This window comes from Zingiber officinale, chromosome 7B (assembly GCF_018446385.1).
Source record: "Zingiber officinale cultivar Zhangliang chromosome 7B, Zo_v1.1, whole genome shotgun sequence".
NCBI lineage: Eukaryota > Viridiplantae > Streptophyta > Magnoliopsida > Zingiberales > Zingiberaceae > Zingiber > Zingiber officinale.
In genome coordinates, this window is record NC_055999.1 from 36,901,290 (window position 1) to 36,913,687 (window position 12,398).

At 34.3% G+C, this 12,398-nt stretch overlaps 1 protein-coding gene across 1 annotated transcript in view; it reads right to left on the bottom strand.

Annotated features, from left to right (window-relative positions):
* LOC122005675 (ubiquitin-conjugating enzyme E2 36-like) overlaps window positions 1–12,197 on the bottom strand; it is a 29,083-nt gene extending 16,886 nt beyond the window's left edge. Inside the window, exons 1-6 of the mRNA XM_042560800.1 lie at window positions 12,056–12,197; window positions 11,907–11,934; window positions 11,602–11,688; window positions 2,195–2,253; window positions 657–698; window positions 505–578 (exon numbers count right to left, since the gene is read on the bottom strand). Coding sequence (XP_042416734.1) covers window positions 505–578; window positions 657–698; window positions 2,195–2,253; window positions 11,602–11,688; window positions 11,907–11,934; window positions 12,056–12,091 — 326 coding nt within the window. The 5' untranslated portion in view covers window positions 12,092–12,197. The remainder of the gene's footprint in view (window positions 1–504; window positions 579–656; window positions 699–2,194; window positions 2,254–11,601; window positions 11,689–11,906; window positions 11,935–12,055) is intronic.
* Window positions 12,198–12,398: the final 201 nt, after the last annotated feature.

A 12,398-nucleotide genomic window follows, 5' to 3' on the forward strand; every position in this document is an offset into this window, starting at 1 on the left:
TAACATTATACCTAAGTCCTCATGGTGATATACGTGTTCTTGTTGAGACGTTACAGTCAAAGCTTGCAATGCATTCCTTCCAAACAACATTCTAGTATTTGCACACTAGTTTACTTGATACATTCATTGATAGATGGTGTAAATCTACCCAACGACAGTTGGTGCAAAACTGTCACAATCTCATAATATATTTATTGTAAGTCCAGGTTATCAACCATGACCTAATAATAGTGTTATAACTTTACATAGATAATTTCCAAATAGTTGAGACTCGCATATTACATAGATAATTTCCAAATAGTTGAGACTCGCATATTATCTTTATTATAGTTTAATTAAAGTAAGGTTGATGTATGGTTTTAACCGATAAAATTGAGTCAGAACAATGCTTTAAGTCTCAAGCTAGATCGACTTGTCTGAAATGATATCCCTAACCATGGACAATAATAAAAAAAAAAAACACTGAATCATAGCATCCTATTTTCAGCGGATGTAATTAATTACCTCAGCAATACGGTTCGAATTTGTAGTGCTGGACTCCATTTGTCTTTGAGAATATCAAGGCATATTCGTCCAAGCTGTATGAATTATTGACTTATTTGACAGAGATCCAAACGCCTCCAAACATGGGCAGAATATGAAGCATATTTACTTACCTTGTCAATGTTTGGATGGTAGATTTTTGTAAGAAATCGAACCTACAAACATAAAAAACCCAAAAAGAAAAAAGGACTAAGTTCCAACTGAGAAAAGGTACAAAACATCAGTTTTTGCTATTACCAAAAATGTTAAAAACTAGTATAGAAAATATGTTAATCATAGTGATAAGATGTGCCACTTGTGGTGTTAGACAAATGTATGAAAACAAGAAATATATGTTTGCTGGAACATATCACACAGGTGGTCATAACTCATAACGTAAATAAATTAGTCAGAGTATAATTAAATTAAATCAACTTAATTATGCTAATTAATGTTTATATTTCTGATAATAATAACTCACAAGTGTTAGCAATTAACTATTAACAATAATTATTATTTGCTATCCCTCTAGCTTCTCTACTCTGCTTTTCCTTGAAGTCACATCATCATCTTCTCCTCCTTGATGGCTCCTCGATCACAAGAATTGCTCCTAAACAGCTCATTGCAAACACTTTGTGGTCTCTTCCTCATAACCTGTCTCATGCCCCTCTTCCTCAACATCCCTCTTCACTGCACGCCACTGATGTTTCTATTTTCCAAACCATTTCAATCAATTACATCAGAATATTATCAAATTAATGATGACTTTCCAAATTTGAGGGATTCTCAAACATGTTCAAGAAACCAGTTGGAACTAGATCAGCCACAATGTGGATCCAATTCAGTCAATTTGTGTCAAGATTGACTGGGTTTGCCAACAACGGGAATTGCATTTGTTCTCCTCCCTTCCACACTACAAAGCCTACTGGGAATTGTTCATTGTTAGTTATCAGCCTTGCTAATCACTCCCTGTGCTCATCAAACTTGTTCATCACAAGCCCACCAACTTAGACATGTGCTGATCAACATCAAGGTATTGTCTGCTTTGACCAGCATGCTATACTATCAGCCTCGTGATTTTGTCCAATGGCAAAAACTAGCTTCAAGGTGAAGCTTAGCAAGAGGTCACCTTTCCTGAAATTGGACCACAATGAGCACACTTAGCTTTAAGGTTCTTACAAAGAATCAAGTTAACCCACCAAAATGTGTGTGCGTTGTTATGTAGAGCACACCCTTAATTTACTCAAGGCATGTCACACCCATAGCTTAGTCATCCTTGTCCCATGTCAGTGTATGATTTCATGTATTCTTACTTGTTGCAGCCTAGATGCCTAGAAGTCACGCTTCATCTAAGATCACAACCTCAGGAATCATTCTCCATCCTCATCATATCGAGTTGACACAATCCCATTGACTTTTGTCGGTTCATCCCTAAAGCCCTCTCCTACTTCTGTTGGTTCTGTCACAATAAATGATAGTTGTTTATATTTTTGAATTTGGTAAAATGCAATACTCCAAGTAAATTCCACTGAAAAAATGAAATTATCTTAATATGCTTCTAAAAAAATATGTACTAAGAACGTCATTACTATATAGATTCCCGTGCAATAAGAAAACTAATCACCTAAGTGAAAGCATTGACAGATTGCAATCTTATTTGCAGAATTCATACCTTTGGTGCAGCCATCGGGTATTCTTCAGGAAGGAACAACTCAAGCTTAAAAACACCTCCTAATGAAAAATGACAGGAAAAGGAAGTAAAGAATTAGTCTTGATAGAAAGAAAGATGCAACTTAGGTTTACATGTTTTAGAATATAGCACTTATTGTTGCTTGAAAAACTTTCAAAATTAGAAAACAAAATTAGATGTACTTGTTTCTTGTCATTAGGACAATGCAATAATCCACTAAAAAATTTCTAGTTAACATAATATGTTCAAATTTTAATAGCATTGGACATTAAAATGTTAATATACTGAATTGGGGTTCTGCACAGGCTCACCCAAATGTAATTAAATGTACTTGTTGCTTGTCAATAGGACAATGCAATAATCCATTAAAAAATTTCTAGTTAACATAATATGTTCAAATTTTAATTATATGAAATAATAAATGTTAATATACTGAATTGTGGTTCTACACAGAATACTCACATTAACAAGAAAACTACCATGAGAATCACAGAATGTTAGCATTCATAAGAATACTAGTGTAATCTGAATACTAGTGTAATCTGCACGGTGCGGTGTGGACAGCATTGACGACATATTTCAGTGAATAAAAAAAATATTTAATTAAACCACATCAGAAAATGAAATGATAGTCAAAATAGTAAAAAAAAAATCTTTAACATTTATATTTAAAAAGTAAATTAAAATGTTGAATCTATATTTAATTTGGCTGAAATTTTAGTTGGAAAAGACTTTAAGGATTGCCGTCATGCACTTACAAATCAATTGATTCATATGTATCAATCGCTTAGACATTTATCTTGAAATTTTAAAGAACGCAGAGTAATTGTATTTCAAACAACTTATTTAGAATTACTTTTGCAACAATTATCAATATCTATGTGCATGCTAGTATAAGTAATGGCATATTCACTAAACAAATTAAAAAACAAAACAATTATTTGAATTACAAATTAAATTTTAGTAATAATTCAGAGTAATTGTATTTCAAACAACTTATTAAGAGCTACTTTTGCAACAATTTACAGCATCTATGTGTGCTAGTATAAGTAATGGTATAATTCACTAAAAAATAATAAAAAAAATCAAAACAATTATTTGAATAACAAATCAAAAGTTAGTTATAATTAGTTGAGAGGCATTTCCTAATCGTATTAGAGATTACTATAAAGCCTTTAAGAATTTTCAGTTGAAATAAAAGATCATATTCTATATTTACATAAGCCATTAAATAATTTCATAATAAAATTACTGACAGCATTTCCTATTAATATTATATTATCAATTATTAAGTAATATAATTTATTAATACTTAATTAATGTTAAATTATCATTAATAAAAGGTCATAGTGATAAGCCCCCCATCTAACAAAAAACATATACTGTTGAAGTTATTAAGACATAGTCCTGTAGTTATAATCTAACTATATTTTACCATAATAACCTCATAATGAATCATCCTTACCTAATATACTATTAGTATTATTAACATAATACAAGATGGGGTTCCTAAAAGTAAAGAAAAAAACTCAGGTCTTTTAGATTTAAAAAAAAAACTAAAAAAGAGCTGTTATTTTTAACCAAATAAGACGATCGACCACTTCAGACATCAATAATGTCACGCATCATAATTTTCGCATAGTACTCGAAAAATCATCTGAATCCCTATATTATTTCTCTCATATCATTTGCTATATACATTATGCACTGATAACATGTTGACTGCCTTCCAGACGGCAAACTTAATTTGATCGACTGTTCAATGGCGAACTATGTCATGATCAGCATGAACTCAGAAATCGCCCCTCATCTAAACACGATTGTCATTGTTAAATTGTTGAATGACTTCAAACAACACAACCTTATCTCCATGACAACGATCTCTTTGCTGAGGTACATAGCTCCGGTGCTTGAATTGGTAGACCAAGTATAATTTGGTAGGCACTCTTGGGCTCAAACGTCCTATCCTCACCCTTCATCTACTGTCGTAATGTGACAATTTGGAGGGGCCACAAGCAACTGAGTGGCACAAGAGGGAAGTGGGAGGTGCAGTCAAATTGATAGTCATTTGAACAGAGAAGGCTAGAAATCTAGTAAGGGCTACCAATGCATGAATGGTCCAGTCAGACTGATTGTTCTGTTAGAATACAAAAAAGAACTTGAAGCTGGAAAGCTAGGTAATGAAGCATGGAAGTGGTTCCCAAGCACTATACTGCAATTGCGTGCTTGGTGCATGCATGTGCAGACTTTGTAAATTACAAACCTCATTAATAAACAAAGAAATGAAATAACAGTAATACAAATGGGATGCAATGGTATTATATCCAGTATCCACCCTCATTGATCGAAGAAATTTACCATTTTTTATCTTCGCAGCTTGTAATCTTTGCAAAGACTCACCACAAGTCATATGTATGTGACACCACATGTCAATTGGAGGTGTTGCCAGACGCACAAATGCATGAAAAATAATACATAGTTACGATGGTATACCTATTACTCTATTGTATCATCTTTAATGCATCTTATTTAGATAAAATATCTTGTCTTCCTCTTTCTGTCTTTAGCTATTTTATATTTTGTACCTAGCTAACAATATAAGCATTCAAAAGTTGCATTCTTGACTTCAATCACGGCTTTCTTGGCCTCTTTGTTAGTTGCTGTATACTTTTCTAAGTTGTCTTCGTTCTTAAAAATGTATAATAACTTATATGTTGTTCAAGAAAAAGAATATAAGAAGTGTCTGACTCTTTCATGCATACTCCACTTGGCTGAGAGGATATAGCTAAGTTGGTAGGGCTCCACTCTTGCAATTGGGTTATTGCAATAACGGGTTGGATATTTAATTGTCCAAAGAATAATGATCCCTCACTTTTTCTCTCGTTCCACCACCAACATTATTTACTTAGGGGAGCACATCTTTTTTACTTACCGAATGCACTCTTGACCATCATTTTTAACTTTAATATAATCTTATCTAATGTCATATTCGAGCATCATATATTTCTCTTAATACTTATTCTCATACCCTCTTGATAAATATATTTTACTTCCGGTCCTTTAAATTTCATCCCTTGATTTTTAGGAGTCGTGCACATTTTTATTCTATTAATATTATGCTTGAGGCGCATATATAACACGACTAACCTATGTTGGATAGTTAAATTTTATGATGACTTGTAATGTTTACAAATTTTTTTATCCTTCTTCTAGGCCATAAAAAAACAATTTGTAACCTATCATACCCACTTTTGAGCATAACCAAGTATTTTTCTTTTTTCTTGAAAAATATATTAATAATATAAGTTAATATGCTATTGCAAAATCCAATATAGTTTTTTTGCTTCTTCATTTCTTGTTCCAAAACCATAACCACCCCCACACACCCTAATATATATTCCTCATTTTTACTCCTATATACCCATTTAGATTATCCATTTGTTAAAATCATGGAATTTTTTTGTAAAAATCCTCATCTAGGTATTCCGAAAACTTATATTTCATGTCTTGATCTAATCCTACTTGAAGTGTATATATGTTAATTACATTAATATTTTCTTTTGTCACTACTATCTTTGAGAGTTATAATTTTATCCTCTTTCTAACCAGTCCTAATACTTTATCCATTAACGAACTATCTATAATAATACCTACTCCATTTTTTATTTGTATTTCTTTATGTGTATCATAACTTAAAAATTGAGTTCTCTATTATCTTTGTTTATCTCCTACCCAATTTGTATCCTGTCAACACAAAATATTAATATTTCTCCTAATCATCATATCTGTTACCTTCATTGCTTTACGAGTGAGCATTCCTATTTTTCATATTTCAAATCTAAGGCAATGAGTATTCAGATAATATTTGTTTTTATCCAACCTATGGTGTGAGAACTCTTGCATATTTTAACACTACACCCAAGTTCTCATGAAAATGTAGCAGTCCTTACCGAGATGTTATAGTCAAACCGACAATGCGTTCCTTCCGGAGAACAACCTATCATTAACACAATAGTTTGATAGATCCATTAATAGAATATTCGTCTAAGTTTGATGATGGTTGACAACCTAACGCAGCTCTTAACCTTTTTCATCCGGGCTTGGGATCAACATCGGCATTTTTTTACAAAAATTTGGAACTTGAAATTTTGGCCTTAGTCATCTACTTATTTCTCCTTAAATATGTAGAAAACTGTAATTTGCTTATAGATCTTTTAACAAAAAGCATAGACATACTACATTAGAAGAAAACTAAATCAACAAGCAGAATCAAAGTAATATTTAGAGAGAGGCCTGTGTTGTTAGAGGCGCGAGGCGCAAAAAGCTCCTAGAGCCCGAGGCGCGAGGCGCGCCCGAGGCGCGCGCCTCTTGAACATGAGGTTGATGATTACCAGACTATTGCCACACTCATATACTATGTCAAATATGATAACTATTAATATTCCACATACATCAATATCAAATATAACAAGCAAAACAACACCATGATAAAATTAATAAAAGTTTCAAACTTTCAAGTTTCAAGTTTCTAATTTAAACTAACAAAGTCCATCAAAACAAGTGTAATAAGTAAAATTAATCATCAAGCTCAAGATCATCCTCATTGTATTCTTCTTCTTCGTTATCTTCATCTTCTTCAAATTCAATTTCTTCTTCTTCTTCTTCATCTCTAAATCTTAGAGATGAGTGTCTCATAGAGGAAGATGCATTTCCCTTCTCGACTTGTTTAGGCCTAGCATTTGAACTAGAGGTCATGGTTGCAATATTTTTTCCTCTAGTACCAATATTCAGGCTCTTCAGCTCCACTAGCCCTAGCAACGACATCCCATGTCAAGTCATCACCTTCAAAAACCAACTCATCTTCTTCATTATCACTTTCTCCATCCATTCTACCCATCAACCATTCATTACTATCATCAATATCTGTCAAAGAGATGGGGTCAATCTTATCACGTGCATCATACCGAAGCTTTAAGGCACGATTATATTTCACAAATACCAAATCATTTAAGCGCTGCTGAGCTAGCCTATTTCTTTTTTTGCTGTGAATCTACAAAATGTCAAAAATCACAATAAGTATAATAAAATATCAAAGAATATTTTCTACTTATAAAAGTACCATACTAATAGTATTAAACATTTATATTTATTACATACCTGCTCAAATACACTCCAATTGCGCTGACAACCAGAAGCACTACAAGTGAGGCTAAGCACTTTAATAGCAAACTTTTGCAATTCTGAGGTATTTGCTCCATAACATTCCCACCATTCTGCTGGAGATAATGCTCTTCTATGTCTAATTGTCACATTCCTCCCAAATAGCCCTTTTGCCTTTCGATATATAGAGAGTTGGGTAGTGATTTTATCTTGCTCAGCAACACTTGAAACCAATCTCTCCATAGTTTCAAACAAACCATTCACCACTTCTCCACATATATTTGAATCTGTGTATAAATAAAAATATTCTGGATTCAAATAATGTCCTACAGCATGCAGAGGCCGATGAAGTTGACATTCCCATCTTGTATCAATGATCTCAAACACTTCTTTGTATTTCTCTTCTTTCTCCTTAAAGACCTTCATAATTATTTCTTTTGCCCTATCCATAGCTTCATAAATATAACTCATTGCAGGTTTTCTTTCGCCATCAATCAGTCTCAGAACACGGACTAAAGGGTCATATATCTTTAAAATATGCACAATACTGCTCCAAAATCTAAGTGTCATGATGATTTTAGCTACCTTCTTCCCCGCCGCTTCTTTTGCCCATTTACTATCTGTCCAATCCTTTGAAATAAACATTTTTCTTAAATTTTGCTTCTGTAGGTGCATCCTTTCAAGAGTAAGAAAAGCAGTAGCAAATCTTATGACACCCGCCCGACAAAACTCTTTTTGTCTTGTGAATTGCCTCAACATATTTACCATGCCGGGGCGAACATAAATGTAAGCATTCACACTCATTGCCTTCTTCAATGTTGCTTTAAAATCAGGCAATTTCCCTATATCTTCTAAGATCAAGTCAACGCAGTGAGCAGCACAAGGAGTCCAATACGAGTGTGGCCTTTTTGCTTCTAATAATTTTCCTACAAACGAAGTTAGAAAAGTAGATAAATTTAACATATATAAGAAAAAGCATATTGATAAGAAGGAATTAAATAGATTCTTACCAGCAAGCACATTGTTACTTGCACTATCTGTAACAACTTGAACAACATTTACTTCTCCTACACGCTCCACAAATCGATCAAGCAACTGAAATATTTTCTCTCCAGTCTTTGCATAATCAGAAGCATCAACCGATTCGATGAAAACTGAACCTTTAGGAGAATTCACTAAAAAATTAATCAATGTTCTCTACCTTTTGTCTGTCTACCCATCTGCCATCAAACTACAACCATACTTGGCTCATTCTGTTTCACACGACTTAATGTAATCATTTGTCACACTATCAACCGCCTTTTTTAGAAAAGGAACCCGCACCTCATGATAACTAGGTCCTTTTAGACCTATACCATATTGGCCAACCAAGTCCAACATTCTTTTGAAGCTTGAATAATTAACGGCATTAAATGGAATTGCCGCATCATACATCCACTCAGTTATGGCCATACAAGCTTTTTCCCTCAATTCTTTCTTGTATGCCTCATTTATCGTAGATTGTCTTTCTTTACCCTTTCTACTTTCAACAATTTTTTGTACATTAGGAGCAAAATACGTATCCATTGGACCTATTTGTCTGGGCCTTTTTTTGCATATTCACTGATCTAGAACTTGTACTTGTACTTATAGGCGGCACACCTTTAGCTCCAATATTATCTATATCAATATCATCACCAAGAGGGTCTACATCCTCAAAGTCCAATGTCGCAAGTTGAGAAAGATTACTTTTCTCTGCCTTTTTCTCCATGAAATTTTTAATTTCTTCACGTACATGAGGTGGACATTTTTTGCAAGTCGTAGTATTTCGAAACCCCCCAACAAGATGCTGTTTTGCACGATAAATACCCCCTTTTGTAACTTTTTGACAAAAGTTACAAATTAAATCATTTTTATTATCCGGATTAATTCTTTGAAAATAATTCCATCCCGGATCTTTTGATATATATGTTGGAGTATCACTACTACCTTCCATGATAATTGAACAAGAAAATAGTCTGAAAAATTAAAAATAAAAATAGAATCAATAAGGTACCAACAATAAAAAAGCATTGTACAATCTGTACCAGTAATTTAAAAGTAAAACTTAGACCAATTCAGGAACTATACCTACCGCCTGAAAAAATAAAAACCAGTAAAAAAATAGAAATGTTCATTTCAAAGCAAAACAAAAAGCAGTAAAGAAAAAAAAATAAAAAAATAGTAAAAAGTCTGAAATACTGGACAGCACGGCAGTCGCCAACACCAATACAACAAAACCAAAAGCAGTAAAGACAGAAAAAAATGAAAAAACATTAAAAAAATTGAAATACTGGACAGTGGACAGCAGCACGCCAGCAGCAGTAGGAAGTCAAAAACTGAAATACTGGACAGTGGACTGAAATACTGGACAGTGGACGCGTAGCACTAATACAGCACCAAATATGAAACAAAAAATCAGTATCAAAAATCCAAAACCAGACGGCAAAAGAGAAGAAGATGATTAAACAACAACCGGCAAAAATTTAAAAACAGAAACCAAAACAAAACAAAACCTGACAGCAGCACAGTACGTACACGAACCGGACAGCAGCGAAAAGAATACTCGGCGGCGAAACGAATACAGAACTGCAACAGGTAAAAAATACAGAAAAGAAGAAGCAAAAGAAACGAAGAGAAAGCAGCGAAGAGAAGAAGAGAAGAAGAAGATGTTAACAGACGAATAAGAAGAAGAGAAGAAGAAGAAGTGAAGAACAGAAAAAAATAGAAGAAAGAAGGAAAACATACTTGGCGATGATGCAACTCAGCGATGGCGCGACTCAGCGATGGCGGCGGCGGACGGAAATGGGTTCAGGTTTCTTCCTCCCTTCCTGCGTTTTCTTCCTTCCTGCGTTCTCTTCCTTCCTGCGTTTCCTTCCTGCGTTTTCTGCTGCGTTTTTGCTCCTCTTTCCCATGCCCTAATTCCAAACAATGCTGATTTGGAATTTTTTTTTTTTGTTTAAAATCCAGATTTGGTCAAGATCTATTGCGGTGCCTCGATCGCGCCTCGATCGCGCTTCGTTGAGGTGCAAAGGCGCACGAGGCGCGCCTAGGCGCGCGCCTGGCGAACAGCGCCCGCCTCGCGCGGGGAGAAGCGTTTTCCCTCGCGCCTTGCGCCTGGGGCGCGCCTCAGGCGCGCCTTTAACAACACAGAGAGAGGCATAGACTAAAGAACTGATACAACATTCTTAAATCTACTGACCAATGAAAACCCAAGGTTCAAATATTGATACACTACCATTCTATTAATTATCTTTCTGTTTACAGAGAGATTTGATATGGTAGCATTATTCCACACGCTATACTAAGTCCTGAGTATCAAGTGATCTTACCAGAGTGAGAAGAAAGATAGGAGACTACAACCAAGGCAAAAAGTCAATAGCCCAATTAAGTTATTTGGCCGCCACCACTGTCATCATTAACATCAAGTTGTGTTTGTACCAACTACTTGGGAATAGCTACTTGAATATTATTCCTCCATTGAGCTCTATTCAAGGTAATATCATTTTTCTTAGTAATATTCAAATTAATTATACCAATTTTTATTACATTTAACATTTTCTTTAATCTTCTTTTACCCCTTACACCTTCCAATCTAATAGATTCAACCTTTCTAAGTTCTAACCAACACTCATACCCTTCTAGATTAAAAAAACAATGGAAATTCAAGAGTTTTTCAATGCATTTGCTTTCAAGTCAATTGGCACAATCATTTAAGCTTAACACTCAAGAATTCGATCACAGCAATATAAGACGAGTGACCCTTACCATCTGTTTGTCACAAGACAATTGCCACTATCCTACAACCAATAAGATCCACAATAAAATCTTCACATTTTTAGAAGAATAGCTATGTAAATTCTCAACATGAACAAATTTGGCTGACAATTAGAGTTTAAAAGAAAGCTTGTTCTGGTAGGAAAGTAGTTATCATTTCGGTGAATAATCTTCCAACATGTTCACATGTCGAAAAAATGGCTAGAAATATACCCAAGTTAACAACACATACAAGTTTAAGGAAAGAATGACTGTATAAATCAGAGGAAAAAAAAAACCTTGAAAGATAATTCGTATATCGAAGCATGTCTCCAATAAAAGAGACGGGAATTCATATGATAAGTTGCACATATATTATGAATTGATGTAACAAAAAAAAATAATAAAAAAACGAGAGATGGAACAGTTAAACAGCTTGTCTTGGAGCAGCTAACCTTCGTAAGGTGACTGAGCTGGCCCAAGGATCATGACATTGAAGTAGCGCATGTTCTCTTCTGACGGAGATGCACTAATCCCCGGAGCTGCAAACACACAATAAGACCGAGTCAGCCAGCAGACCAAGTAATCGAGAGACAGCAAAAAGAATTCTTTTCAATGGATTTCCTAAAATGTCTCAAAATGATAAACACGACCCCCAATGCTACCTAAAATATTTCCAATTCATGAATTTCATAAAACGATTCCACACAAGAAATAACACTAACAGATAAAATCGACGAAAGAAAAGGAAAACAGTTACCTGGTTCACTGAGCAATCTCTGCGTTTCCTATTCGAATGAGGCATTAAGAAAACATTACGAAAAACTATCAGACTTAGGGGCCAAGTATAGGGGCAAATGGGGATCAAATAAGAATCGGGAGGTGGGAATGAAGAAGAGGAAACAGAACCTTGATGATTCTGGGAGGAAGATTGCTGCTCCCCATGCCTGATGATTAGGGTTTCGAGTTGCGCTGAGAGTTCCTAGCGTCGTACGGGAAACGGGAAGCGCATGCGGATGGCTCAATCCCGACGGAAGAAAATAGAGAGGGGAACATTATAAATAAATATAAATCAATTTAGCTATTAACGAAAGGATTAAATATTTAATTCAATATAACTTTTGCAATTTATTTTAAATTTGATATATAATTTTTTAAAATTATTTTAATGGTTAGGAGGTAAACAAAATTAAAGTTGATTATATTTAAAATAAATAAAATGCAGTAAAAATTATGAATAAAAGAAAAACAA